At 54.0% G+C, this 13,406-nt stretch overlaps 5 protein-coding genes across 5 annotated transcripts; 3 read left to right on the top strand and 2 right to left on the bottom strand.

Moving 5' to 3' along the window:
- Window positions 1-220: 220 nt before the first annotated feature.
- On the bottom strand, window positions 221-996 carry BDY24DRAFT_390568 (uncharacterized protein; the record flags this gene model as incomplete). The annotated part of the gene is made up of 4 exons (XM_076640675.1): window positions 885-996; window positions 762-802; window positions 475-628; window positions 221-400 (listed from the first exon to the last, which is right to left on the bottom strand). Coding segments are annotated over exons 1-3 (232 nt in total), but the record flags the coding sequence as incomplete, so codon positions are not given.
- On the top strand, window positions 993-4,353 carry SEC63 (protein-transporting protein SEC63). The gene is made up of 11 exons (XM_076640676.1): window positions 993-1,242; window positions 1,332-1,446; window positions 1,511-1,628; window positions 1,694-1,746; window positions 1,824-1,910; window positions 2,017-2,188; window positions 2,260-2,620; window positions 2,696-3,076; window positions 3,216-3,463; window positions 3,571-3,780; window positions 3,920-4,353. The coding sequence occupies exons 1-11, from the start codon at window positions 1,128-1,130 to the stop codon at window positions 4,157-4,159; spliced, it is 2,100 nt and encodes a 699-aa protein (XP_076496253.1). The 5' UTR covers window positions 993-1,127; the 3' UTR covers window positions 4,160-4,353.
- A 144-nt stretch (window positions 4,354-4,497) lies between these two features.
- Window positions 4,498-5,726, bottom strand: BDY24DRAFT_415595 (MAPEG family protein; the record flags this gene model as incomplete). The annotated part of the gene is made up of 8 exons (XM_076643470.1): window positions 4,498-4,575; window positions 4,688-4,745; window positions 4,844-4,955; window positions 5,041-5,051; window positions 5,167-5,230; window positions 5,332-5,403; window positions 5,511-5,563; window positions 5,695-5,726. The coding sequence occupies 8 exons, from the start codon at window positions 5,724-5,726 to the stop codon at window positions 4,498-4,500; spliced, it is 480 nt and encodes a 159-aa protein (XP_076496254.1).
- Window positions 5,727-6,771: 1,045 nt separating this feature from the next.
- BDY24DRAFT_390574 (uncharacterized protein) lies at window positions 6,772-8,918 on the top strand. The gene is made up of 6 exons (XM_076640677.1): window positions 6,772-7,011; window positions 7,080-7,421; window positions 7,553-7,783; window positions 7,868-8,102; window positions 8,220-8,321; window positions 8,464-8,918. Exons 2-6 carry the CDS (start codon window positions 7,080-7,082, stop codon window positions 8,862-8,864), a joined length of 1,311 nt encoding a protein of 436 aa, XP_076496255.1. The 5' UTR covers window positions 6,772-7,011; the 3' UTR covers window positions 8,865-8,918.
- Window positions 8,919-9,007: 89 nt separating this feature from the next.
- Window positions 9,008-11,664, top strand: TFG1 (transcription factor IIF subunit TFG1). Its single transcript, XM_076640678.1, has 6 exons — window positions 9,008-9,901; window positions 9,972-10,265; window positions 10,345-10,449; window positions 10,530-10,727; window positions 10,880-11,332; window positions 11,441-11,664. The coding sequence occupies exons 1-6, from the start codon at window positions 9,071-9,073 to the stop codon at window positions 11,558-11,560; spliced, it is 2,001 nt and encodes a 666-aa protein (XP_076496256.1). The 5' UTR covers window positions 9,008-9,070; the 3' UTR covers window positions 11,561-11,664.
- Window positions 11,665-13,406: the final 1,742 nt, after the last annotated feature.

Genomic DNA, 13,406 nt, shown 5'->3' on the forward strand with positions numbered 1-13,406 from the left:
GAAGGGAGAAAGCGATGACCGCCTGCCGACCCGAAATTGTTCCGAGAGGGTGATAATTTTCAGAATCGATGGTGGAGCATGAGAACAAGCTGGGTTCTGGCTGCATTTTTTGGATTTCAAGCAGGAAGGAGGAAGAGACGAGGGAGGAACGAGAGCCGCGTCGTCCCGCCTTTGTTTGGATCGATCTCGACGCGTTTACTGCTCAACACGGGCTGATGAAGCTGAGAAACACATTCTTAGTATCCTCAAAGTTGTACAGATCGACCCAGAAGCCCTCTGGAACTGATCGGAGCCCAAACGTGAGCTCGACGTCCTCTTCCCTCGCGTCGTACGAGACGAGGAACCGATTCCTACGAGCGCGGCGAGCTCCCAGCAGCGAGTTTCGAGATCACGAGCAGCGCTAGAACAAAAAAAACCGCAGCATCAGCTACGTTTTGGGGGCAACGACCATGGAAGAAGAAGAAAGAAACTCGCCAATCTCTCGACGCAACCTGGACTTCCCCTCCTCCTCACCTCATCCCCATCTCAAACTCCTCTCTTTCCCTGACTCCTCTCCCCTGACCCACCCCTCGGTACCCAGGTCGAATCGGCGGTGGTTGCTGCATGATGAGCTCGCGAAGGGAGGTTCCTGAGACGCGTCGAAGAAGGGAGGGGAGGGCAGTGGGAGGAGCGAGGTGAGCTCGGTGGTCGTTTATCTCCTGCAACGGCTCGTCTTCCATCTACAAGCGGGAGTAGGAGTGAGTGATGAGTCGAAGACGCACCCATACACGTCGACAAGAAGCAGAAGAAGATGAAGGCGATCCTAGAGGAGCAAATGAAGGAAGGTCAGCGAGAATCGAAGGCTGAAGGCTCAAGCCGGGAAACAAGAGGGATGAAAGACTCACAGCATGAGAGCCACCACAAACAGGAAAACATGGAACGACGTGCTGGAAGCTGCTGCCGATGCTAGAGAGTCCTCCATCGTGTCTTTAAATCCAAAAATGCGTGCTGGTGGTCGAAGGCGAAACGTGAGCTGGCACGAAACTCGAAAGCTCAACTTTCCCCTCCCTTCCTCCTTCCTCCAACTCTCACTCCTCTCCCTTTCATCCTTCTCTCTCACACACTCTTTTCGTTCTTTCGGCCTCGTGATGCCTGGACTTGGATATGACGAGCAAGGATCTCTCGCCACCTACTTTGTTCTCACCTTTCTCTCGCTCGTCTTGATCCCTTCCACCCTCTGGTCCTTCAAGGCTTCCATATCAAGTGAGCCGACTCTCTCCCTTCCTGCTCCAGTCGCGTTGGGGATCGGTGAAGGAGATGATGTTCAAGCTGACGACGTGGCGTTTGTGTAGAAAAATCTCCTCGTAAAACCGGGAACGAAGTCGTGATCTCCTCGACGAAGAGGAAGGAGCAGCGAGAACGCATCTTTGGCAGGCCAAAGAGGAAGTCGAAGGGGGTTTCGAAAAAGTGAGCTCATCCTATACATCGGTAGCTTCGAGTACAAGCTAACCACTGGGTTCTCTGTTTCTAGAACCCTCCTCCTCCTGATCGGATGGGCAGCGTTCGCTGGCCTTTCGTACAAGGTCGCAACCTCCGAGGCGGTTCAGAACGTGCTCTACAACCCTTTCGAACTTCTTGGGATCAGCGAGGTGAGCTCATACACAACCTGTTGCCTAGAGGAACATGCTGACCTCTTGTTTCGATTATTTTCTAGGCTTTGACGGACAAGGAGATCAAACGAGCATACAAGAGACTCTCCCTCAAGTTGTGCGTCACGACCTCACCTCCCTCCCTCCTTCGTTCCTTTGACTCACTCTCCTTCTCCTCTTCTTGCTTGATCGTAGCCATCCGGACAAGTACAAGCTCGTCGGAAACGAAACTCGAGAGGACGCCGATGCGAAATTCGTCGAGATCACGAAAGCCTACAAAGCGTGAGCTCTCTCTTTCCTTCTCTTCGATTCAGCCCATCTCCTTCCTTCCCTCCCTCCTTCCCTCGCGTCGAGAGCTCACGTTTTTGGGTCTTCGTTTGATCTTCAGTCTGACGGACGACATCACTCGAGAAAACTGGCTCACCCACGGAAACCCTGATGGACCTCAGCAGCGAGAGGAAGTTGTTGCGATCCCCAAGTGGGTTATTGAAGGGAAGAACTCAGGTTGGATCTTGGGAGTTTACGGACTGGTGTTTGGAGGGTTGATGCCTTGGTTGGTGGTGAGTACTTCTCTCATACCTCTACCCTTCGCTCGAGCTGGTCGCTGAATCTCTCTGGTTGGTTCCTGTAGGGAAAATGGTGGTTCGGAACTCGTCAATACACCAAAGACGGAGCTCTCAACGCCAGCGCCGCTCTCTTCTTCCATCGGCTCGAGGAAACCTCTTCGGTTCCGGAGATCATCACTCTTCTCGCTTCGTCGTCGGAACTCGGACAGGCGGATAAGGTCGTTGAGGGAAAGGCTCTCAAGTCGAAGAAGGAGGTGAAGGCTGAAGCGGGCGGGATCGAAGGGCTCGTGAAGGCGAAGGCTGCTGAGTTGGGAGTGGAGGGAGTGATGAGTGGACGGTTCGAGAGTGTGCAGAGTAGGAGATCGGCTGCTATCATTTGGAGTCATCTGCTCAGGGTTGAGTTTGAGGATGTTGCGTTGAAAGAGGGTGAATCGCTCGTTTCCTTCGCGTCGACCTCGAACCCTTCGCTGACTTCTTCGCTCCTCGTCACCGCTAAAACAGAACGAGCCACCCTCCTCCTCTCCCTCCCTCCTCTCCTCACCTCCATCCTCAACATCTCTCTCGCCCACAACTGGCTCTCCACCTCCCTCACCATCATGAAGCTCCACGCTCTTCTCATCCAAGCTACCCTTCCTTCCCTTCCCAAGCTCCTTCAACTCCCTCACTTCACTTTCACCGAAGCCAAAGCCGCCGAGGAGAAGCTCAAGTCGCTCAAGGGTCTGGGAGGAGTCGAGGCGTGGAGTCGGATCTCGGAGAAGAGGAGAAACGAGGTGTTGAAGGCTGCTGGAGGAGTTTGGGGAGAGGATAAGGAGGAGGTGAAGGAAACGGTGCAGGTTGCGAAGAGTTGGCCCAAGTTGGAAATCTTGAGTGCTAGGTTTAAGGGTGAGCTTTTGCAGTCTCACGTTCTTTCGACTTCTGGTCCTTCCTTCTCGATGGGCTCGTCGGCGCCTCGCGTCGTTCTTCTCGTTTCGACTCGAGCTCATCCTCCCTCCCTTCCTTCGCATCTCGTTTTCCTCCCCAGTCGTCGGCGAGAAGACCGTTTCTCCCTCCTCCATCGTCCAATGCGTCTTCAAACTCCGTCTCACCACCACCGACGCCCCTCCCACCTCCAACGGAACCATCTCCCCTTCGACCGACTTCGACGAGGACAGCGACGACGACGACGTGGATGACGACGATAACGGAGTCAAGGAAGCTGCTAAGAAGGTCAAGGAGAACCTCAGGAAGTTGACTCCTCCCGTGGTGGCTTACTCGCCTTACTGGCCTGAGGTTCGTTCACCTCCTCTCTTCGTTCGCACGACGCGTTCTTCCTTTCCCTTCGTTTCCTGAACTGACCCTCCCTTTCTTTCCTGCTTTACATGTCTGTTCGTCTGTAGGATCGAGCTCTCCGCTACTGGGCAACGATAGGAGACATCAAATCCGATCGAATCATCGTCCAACCTCTCATCGTTCCCAACCTCGTCCCAGGCAAGATCGAACGGTTTACCATGCAGTTCCAGGCTCCTCAGGGACCTGGGCTCTATACTTTCCAGGCTGTGTTCGTTGGGAACGCGGTGGCTGATGCGGAGGTGTGGAAGGGGATGCAGGTGAGTCTCCGTCTTCTTTCTCTTTTTCCACCCTTCGACGAGCGACTGGACGCGTTCGTTTCTTTTCGTCCTCCTACGATCGCTGACTTTCTCCCTCCTTCCTTTCCCCTCTCTTTCCTGGTTCCCTTTTCCTCATCAGCTCACCGTCGTCGAACCAGCTCCCTCAGCAGCCGCTCAATCCGAAGACGAGATCTCCGATCCGGACGAGGACACCATCGAAGGACAGCTCGCCCAGCTCAAGGGTGGGAACGTCAAGTCCAAGCGGAAGGGTGGGGATGACGACGATGAGGACGAGTCTAGTGAGGAGGAGAGCTCGAGTGACGAGGATGGACCGAAGGGGAAGAAGGGAGAGGAGAGCAGCGATAGCGATAGTGATTAGTTTACGAAGGGAGAGCAAGAGGCGGAGAAGGTATTTCATTCGTTCAAATTATTGTGTCTTGAAGGTGAAAGTTGGACGGGAACGAGAGAAGAAGAAGAAGAGGAGAGGAAAACGACCGGAAGACGAGACGCGTCGAAAGGGGAACGGGGCTTCCGGGTCTTGCATTTTATTTACGGTCTTCAGTTCGTCCTCGCAGCTCCGCATAGCATGTAGTACCAAGTATCCGTCAGAGCACTCAGAAAGTCCGAAGGTCTCATGCGGATAGGTCTCATGCGAATACTGATATTGCGAAGGAGGGGAGGGGGCGAGGGAGAGGTCGAATAGAGAGGGAACCCGATCTAGAGAAGGGAAGCGTAGGCCATCTGTCCGGCGGTGTAGGTGACGAGACCGAAGGTTCCGAGGAATCCGATGATGTGCTGATCGAGGAGGACGAACGCATCGGTGAAGAAGAAAAAAGGGGAGGAAGTCAGATTCAGCCAACGCGTTTGCGATCTCGCCTCGATTAGAGGTCTCGACTGAATCACTCACGAACATGCCTCCGTAGTGGTATCGGGCAGCGGGGTTTCCGGTAACGTAACCGTAGGTGCTAAAAGAAGACAGGGAGAGGAAAGATGTCAGCGAGGCAAGTCGACGCGCGATGGTCCTCGCTGCGACTTTTCATCCCCTCTTTCAACTCGTACTCACAAAAGGACTCGTCCGACGACCCAAGTAGCGAGGAGCGCAGCAGCGGTGATGGGGTAGGCGAGTCCAGAGAAGAGGGACGCAAAGAGCATGTGAGGGAGAACTTCGAGGGTGTCTGGCGAAGGTGGGAAGTAAAGGAGCACGAGAAAGGTCAGCTTGCTCCTAGTATGGTATACAAAAGAAGAGTATAGCAGACTTACTTCCATGAGCCCTGTGAAGAGGGAATCCGAAAGCGAGGCCGAAAGAAAGGAGGAAAGGACAGGACAATGTCAGCTCACTCAGACTCGAAACGACCTGCTCGATTTTGAGGAGGAGAAGAAATTTACCTTTGGGCGCAGTTCAAGAGTTTAGCATCTACGGAAGCCTCCATCTCGCTCTTCTCAGCGTAGACTGATACGACGGGGAACGGAGGGGGAGGCAGAGGGGAAGGCAAGCCAGTGAGCTTGCGCTTTTTAAGGGCGAAAAAGGGTCTATAGAAAGATCGAGCTTACACTGAGGGTAGGCGACCTTGGAAGCCTTTCGGTACTTCGAGACCTGCAAGACCTGGTAGACGTGGAGGAGGACTGAAGCAGTGAAGAACGATGGGAAGGATTCAGCCCAAAGGGAGAGCTGGGATTTCAGCATCGAAGCAGCTGTAAGACAAGATGGAATTGGATCTGTGTTTTCTTACAGGTGGAAGCTCCGGCGAGGGCGACCCAACCGTAGTTGGCGGGGAGGAGCGAACTGGCGACGAAGAGAGCATCGGAGGGAGGGAAAAGGAGGGCTGGAGGTGAGCTTCGTTTTCCTCTTGTTGACCCTCGCCTACCAGGCGTTCTTTCCTCCACCCGGGGACAGATGAGGAAAACCAAACTCACAGGATGGATACGGGGACTGCGGTGACGGCCATGTTGAAGAAGATGAGTTGCGAGGATGGGGGTTGAAGGTTGCAGAAGGGTCGAAGCTCGGAGGGCTGAAAGAAAGCTCGCTGGCGTCCCCCCCTCCTCGATCCTGATTTCATTCCGATAAAACGGCATGACCGTGGCCGAAGAGATGTTACCGGAGTGACCAGTATCTGGAAGTTGAGGGGATGGCGTGAAGAGGGTGGGAAAGACTTTGGGGAGAGAAAATGATCCTCAAAGAACAGGGGCAAAGCGTCGGTGTCGCGAGAGCAACGAGCAAGGGTGAGGAGGGAACGAGGACGTAGCAGGGCTTCTCGAATTGAACGCGGGAAAGACTTTTGAGCTGGGTGCTCGGAGTTACCTGGAGATCTCAGAGTGGTAGTTGAGAGTCGGACTCGAGACACAGAGGGGGGAAAAAACGGACCGGGATGGGCTCGACGATCAGCTTCTGTTCCTTCACTTGAAGCACGCTCTAGCATGTGAAAGAGCCAACGGATGAAGTTTTGTAAATCTACCATTTCCTTGCTTCACTAAGAGGAGAGCGTGCTCCAGGCAAGGCAAGATCAATCGAGGGCAAAATCGCGACGCGTCGTCGTTGGAGCGGTGAGGACAACTTTCCTTGCCTGCTGCTCTTTCCGGTAGAAGAGAACGAAGTGAGAGCACGACAAGGCTATTCAGAAGGTCTCTCACTCAATTTCGGAGATCCGAAGGGGCGAGAAGCCAAAAGAGGGCTGAGGGGTGGCAGACAGCAAAGCGACGCGTCTCCTTCTCGTTCCACGTAGCCTGAAGTGAGAAAACACCCGTTACCAATCCATCGAGAGAACGATATTTTTTTAAACAGAGACGTATCGCTGGAAAGTTAGTCTGAAAAAAAACTTTCTTGTCGGAGAAGACCGAGAGCGAGGCCGCATGGGTCGAGGAGTGTGAGCTCGCTTCTTCCTTCAACGACTCGCTTCGTTCTAGTTTCTTCTCTTTCCTACCCAACCACCATCTTCTCGCCCCCCTTTCTAGATGACCATCATCACAGAGCCCACCAGCAAAACGAAAGCCTCGCCCTCCTCAGCACCCGTCCGACGAGAAATCGACTCGGAAGCTCAGAACGATCGAGCTCCCCTCCTCCCTCCTCCTCCTCCTTCTTACACCCCTTCTTCCTCCACCCCACCCTGTTCGAAGCCGTTGATTGCGAGGCGATCGGGGAAGTTCGGTCTTCTTGCTATCATCGCTTTGGTTTCCATCGCTTTGGGACTCTTGTTGTTCCATGGATCTGGGGGAGCTGGAGGTCAGGAAGATTGGGTGGGTCGAGCTTTCATCGGTCTCCTCTCGTTTCTTCGGTTCTGACTCTACTTTTTTGACTTTTTAAGATGGTTCCTCCCTCAGGCTACAAGTCTCTTACGCCTAAACCCATCGAGCTGCCCTCTCGACACACCCACGAACCTCACTCGACCTGGCCCTCTCAACCTCTCTTCTCTCGAACAACCGTCCTCGCCCTCCCTCTCACTTCCTACAAGAACGACTTCTTCTTCCACGCACTGGGATCGGATGCCGTAGGGAAGGTTCTGATCGTCCCCAAGACGTCCAAAGTGGACAATGGAGTGGTTGACGTGAAGATCAACGTGATCTACGCCTCGGAGGACACTTTGAACGAGCGTGTCAGGATTTGGAAGGTTCAGGACGATGATGGAAGGCTCGGAGTGGATATCTTGGTGAGTCAACTCTGTTTTCGGGAAAGGAAAGAGAAACAGAAGAGGGCACCCGGTCGGGGGAAGAGGACGAAGAAGCGACGCGTGCAGAATCCAGGCTGAACCGTCTCCCCGCCTTCCTTTCCCCTTGCTAGACTCCTGAACAGCCAGCTCGATACAGAAGGGCCATCGATCACATCTCCTTCAAGGTCACCATCTATCTTCCCTCGGGATACAGCGACCTTAGGAAGTCGTCCGACACCCTCAACCTTGGATCCTTCGAAGGTCGAGCAAGCGGGATGGACCTGGACGTCGGAGATCTCGGACAAGGATGGCAGTTTGCTTCGTTCCTGTATCACACCAGGAACTCTCCTATCCACGTCGCTGTAAGCTCCCTTCTCTCTTCTCTTGGGAGAACTCACGTCGAGCTCGAAGTCTCGATTTGACGCGTCTTTCTCACACGAACTCAGTCTCTCAACTCCAACGAGATCACCTTCCAGACTACCAACGGTCACATCTCCTCTGGAGGAGCTCTCAACGCCACTACGATTCGACTGACCTCCACCAACGCTCACATCGATCTGGAGGGAAGCGTCAAAGCGGAACAGATCGCTCTCCGTTCGACCAACGGTCACGTCAGCAGCTCTCAGAATCAAATCACATCTCTTGTTGTGGCCGATTTAATCGAGATCGAGACTACTAACGGTGAGTCTACGCAGGTGCGCAGATTTACGCGTCGTGTGGATGTCCTGCGTTCTCGACTCCTTCGTTCTCTGTGCTGACGCTGTTCTTCGTCCTGCTTTACGACTCTAATCCTTTCAGAGCGAATCACTGGATCTTGGGAAGCAAAGTCCATTCAGATCTCGACGACCAACGGACGGATCGAAGGAGTCTTCTCTGGAATCGAGTCTCGACTCAAGCTTCGTGAGTCTTTCCTCTGTTCTGCCTTCTTTTCTCGTTCAACTCCGCGTAGTCTCTTCTTTCTCTTCAGTCCGAACTCCTTCGCACAAACCTCATCCGCTGACCATCTCTTCGCCCGCCCTCTCTCCTCAACGCGTCGTCTCAGACACCACCAACGCTCCTATCACGGCCTCCATCGCCATCGCCTCTCAGGCGACTCGAAGCTCTCCCATCTCCGTTGACATATCTTCTACCACCGGAGCCGTTTCCATCAACTTCCTTCCTCTCGGAACCAAACCCTGCGCTTCCATCGACGCGCTCGTGAGGACGACGAACGGCAACCTCTTCCTTGAGTCGCCTTGGTTCCTCGGAAACTTTGAGTTCTCCACCAGCAACTACCAGAAGATCGAGCTGGTTGCGGAGACCAAGGGAGGGAGGAAGTTGCACAACCAGTGGTCGAAGGGAGGAACGGTTAGCGGGGAGATGGTGGACTCGACGCAGAGGGAGTTGGTCGGTGGGAAGATCAAGGGAACGACGACGAACGGAAACTTGAAGGTCAGGTTCTAGGTTTTGAGCGGGATTGTCTAGTAGTCGATTTACATTAGTTTATGATCTGGCGAGTTTTTACATTTTAAAAGACCTTCGAAACGGAACTCTTCGATTTCGATTGAAAGCTCGACGTCGCTCCCTTCCTCCTTCCTTCCCTCCAACGTCCATCTCGCCCCGAAAAGGCCAAAGCCTACTACAGCATCCCCTCCTTCTCTTCCTCCAGGATGTCCTTCTACGTCAAGCCTGAACCTACTACCCCAGCTGCTTTCGCCACCACCACTCCTTCCTCGTCGTCCTCCTCCTCTCGACCTTCCGCTCCTCCTCGTTCGTCTCGAGCCTTCCAACCTGCCAAACCAGAGCCCGTTCAGGCTGACTTCGACGCTCAAGGGAACGCCAACTACTCCGAGTATCGACTCGTATCTACAGGAGACGGAGGATGGACCTACAACATCATCAAGTTCAACTCGAATCCCAACAAACCTAACGGCTTCTCCCCTCTCGACCTCCCTCAACCCGCCCTCCTCAATCGTAAAGATCCTCGTCCCAGACCTCCTCCTCCTCCTCCTACCCTCGACGAACATGGCAACGTCGTAGAGGAGCTCAAACCCGTGCTCGATATCAACGGGAAGCCGATGCTGGGACCGGATGGGAAGGTCCTCTTCGCGACGGGGAAGAGGGGTCCTGGAGTCGATACGTCCTTAATCGCACCCGACGGAGGAGCCGTAAAGAACAAGAAGAACCTCTTCAAGAAGAAGACCAAGCAGATCTTCAAGGTCTCTCAGGATAGGATGAGGTTGAGGAGGGAGGAGAGGCATCCTTGGGTCTTGGAGGGGAATCCTTTGGCGGCGGCGAAGGTGGAGGAAGGAGCGTCGACCTCGACCGCTCCTGGAGAGACTTGGGTTGGAAGGATGGAAGATACAGGGGACAAGAGCTTCGTCATGTTCGTCTTCGAAGACGACAAGGACGAGTTCCAGGTGGTGGACGTCAAGAGGTGGTACAAGTTTCAGCAGAGACCTGGTTACAACACGTTGAACATGGACGAGGCCGAGGAGATTGTGAGCTCGACCGTTCCTCTCTGTGCTCTTCGAGTCTCGAAGCTGATCATCTTCCTCTCGCTGCTTCTAGTACGCTCGAACCATGAAGGGAAAGGACCCTCGTCGATGGATCATGCACTCTCCAACTCGAACCACGTCCGCTCTCCCTTCCACCTCCAACAACAGCGCTTCCTCGTCCTCCTCCTCCAGAATCAAGACCGAGGAGAACCTTCCCTCCTACCTTCGTCGATTAGCAGCGGCGGGTGGATCTGGATCCGGTGGTGGTGGTGGTGGTGGCGGTGGAGCTGGGAGGCAGCAGCAGGAGAGGATGGACTGGGAGGACGACGGAGGAGAGGAAGGTGGAGGGAGGCGAAGGAACGAGGGAGTGAGTCTTCCTGGTTCTATCCCAGTCTTTTCTCGGCGAAGACCATCTTCTGACTTATCATTGTGCTCGTGTTCCGTAGGGAGGAGACGTAGATGCCGACGCCGACTTCGAGGACGAGTTCTCAGACGACGACGGTCAGATCCAGTTCGACCAAGCAGATGAGGCTGAGAACAAGGAGCTCGAGGTTCGTTGTCGTCTTCTCTTTTCATCCTCGCCTTCCTTCGATACCTGATACTGATTTGTTCTTCTTCCTTTGCCTCGCAGGAACGAATCAAACGAGAGTTCCGACAGGATGGAACCGCTCCCGACTCGAACTCAGCAGATGGTTCAGACGACGAGGATCTCTTCGGAGACGAGGCTCTCAAGGGAGAAGGGAAGGCTATCAAGAAGGTTCTCAAGAAGAACACTCGAGGAGATGCCTACGCTAGTGACGACGAAGGTCACAACCCTTACGCGTCTTCGGTTCGTACCTCTTCCTTCGTTTCGACGCGTCCTTCCCTCGCCTCGACTTCCAGAGCGTGCCTTTGGTCGCTTCCTCGCATGTTTTATCTACCTCCCATGACTTTACTTCGTACGCTGACTTGTTTTTCTCCCTTGTTCTTTCGCTCCCGCAGGAGGAATCCGACTCCGATACTCCTCCCTCTCCTCCTCCAACCGCCACCCAACCCTCAACCCTCACCGCCTCAGGTCTTCACGTCCCTCCTCCTCCTCCCTCTCGAAACACCAACAACCCCGGTTCTTCCTCCTCAGCTCGCCACTCCTCCCCGGGAGCCGCTCTCCTCGCTCACCGATCCATCTCCCCGAAACGAAACAACCGTACTCGCTCTCGCTCTGGATCTCCCTCCGCTGGAACTCCTCCTCCTTCGTCGTCGTCCAACAAGAGGAAGAGTACTCCTGAGGCTTCGTCGTCGTCGACTGGTGGAGATGGGAAGAAGGTTAGGCTGCAGGGTCCGGGAGGAGGAAGTGGAGGAGGAGGAGCGGTGAAGCCACCTTCGGAGAGGGAGATCGTCAACTACATCAGGAACCATACTCCCGATATTCAGCAGCTGATCAAGCACTTCAAGAGGGTTAGTCTTGTTCTGTCTTCTCGTCTGCTTCGCTCAATCTGCTTTTCGTTCCGGACGCGTCCTGACCTTTTCCTTCTCTTCTCCTTCTCGTCGCTTCTTCTTTCGCAGTCTCTCAAGAGCACCAACCCCGACGTCACCGCTTCCAACAAAGCTGCTTTGATCGAGGTCACCAAGCGAGTCGCTACGTTCGCTGGAGGAGTCATCACGCTGAAGGCCGAGTACGCTTGATGAGGGGACGGAGACGCGACGAGTTGAAGCGTTTGGACACTGCACGACCTATGTTTCTACCTTTTTTTTGCTACATCGCCTGTATTCACGAAGTACACTAGACCTCGCTACCTAACGAAACAGGACGAGGGGCGACGGGCGAGACGAGGCGACGAACGAAGGAAGAGAGAGCAACGCGTCGTCCGTTCTTTGCTTGCTCTTATCTGGCTCGGTCTGCGCTGCTTTTCCGATGTCTCTCTGACAGGCCATCCTGCTCTGCGTTGGCTTTTCTGCTCTGGAAGCGTTTTTTCCCCCTCATCTTACGTTTCCAAGGCGACCTGCCCCGAGTGACGAGCCTCGATTCGACCAGTCCGCTTTCCTCTTTCCTCCTCCCTCCATCTCGCCTGAGTCAAAATGTTAGCCTGGCTCAGGCTGAGCTTGACAGCACTGAACTCTGAAATCCCAATTGAAAGAAGGTTGATCTCTCTCGTCGCGTCCGTGTTCTCTCATGTCCTTTCGTTTTCGCGTTGTAGCTCCTGATGACCCTCGCTCAGTCTTTGAAGTCTACATCTAGTTGAAAGCATAGAGAGAAGATGCTTTTCGATGACGCAGTGCTTCAAAAGAAAGCTCTTTCCTCACTGCGAGCAAGCGAACGATTCGACGAACCTCTAATGCGCTTGTTCCCCCTCCCCTCTTCGTGCTCCTCTTCTCCCCAGTCTCAGAGAGTACATTTTCTCCTTGCGCCCCACTTTCTTGAAGATAGCCGTCGCAGAAGAAGATGGAGGGAGAAAGATCGACTGAACAGGAACGACTCGCCTCGTCCCCTGCTTGCGAAACGCTGCTCGCTGACTGAGAGACCTCGCTTGAGGATGACTAGACGAGTTGGAGGCAAGATATACCCACTACTTGTAGCGAGAAGATGTCAGTCTCTTTCTTCTCTTACAACCCATCACGAGCTGGAAATATACGCAATCACCCGATTTACATCGCTTCGCATCCTCCTTTTCCTCAACTAGACTACCATGCCCTCTTTCACCAAGTTGCTCTTTCGAAAGAGCTCTTCCGCTGCTTCCAACGAGAAGGCTCACACCAAGTACGAGTGAGTACATCTTCCGCTTCTTTTCGTTTGACCTTTGAACTGCGACGCGCTCGAGCTGATCCATTCTTCCTTTGCTTCCTCACCTCTCAGCACCTCACCTCCCAGCTACACCGACAACTCCGTTCCTCCCTATCAGTCCAAGTCCACTCCTCGACGGATCATTCTTCCCGCTGAGGATCCCACGGAACTCTACGCTCGTCTTTCCAAGGGACAAGCTCATGGAGGGATTCGCTTCGCTACCTTCGCTGATGGGAGAGCTTGAATGCGAGACCTGATGTTCAAAGATGTGTGCTCGAGTTAATCCTTGTATCTTTACGCAATTTCTGGCGAGGCAAGTGGGGTCGCGAAGAGAAAGAGCAAACGAGAGACAGAGCTGACGGCCTCCTCGACTTTTCCTCCCTTTGCTTCTACGCTGAACCACCTCGATCTAGATAACCATCATTTCTCCCCCTACCATGCAGGCTTTGACTTTGAGTGTTTGTGCTTCCAGACGGAGAGCGTTGGAAAGAGAATGGAGCAACGGTGAAGTGAGGAGCTCTCGTTTCGATACTTCAGTCGACTGAAGCGTGCGAGAAGAGCTGATGTCCGGAAATACGAGGGGATTAGATAAACACGCTCTCATTCATTCAGAAGACGATCGAGAAAGCAGAGTGTCAAAAATCGTCCCTTTGTTCGACGCGTCCCGTTCTCCCTTTCTCCCTCTCCTCGGTCGTCCCTGCTCGTCGCCTCTTCAATTCACACACACAGCTCGATAAGTGCTTTCCCTCC

Source organism: Mrakia frigida (genome assembly GCF_051309035.1).
Source record: "Mrakia frigida strain ATCC 22029 unplaced genomic scaffold BDY24scaffold_17, whole genome shotgun sequence".
NCBI lineage: Eukaryota > Fungi > Basidiomycota > Tremellomycetes > Cystofilobasidiales > Mrakiaceae > Mrakia > Mrakia frigida.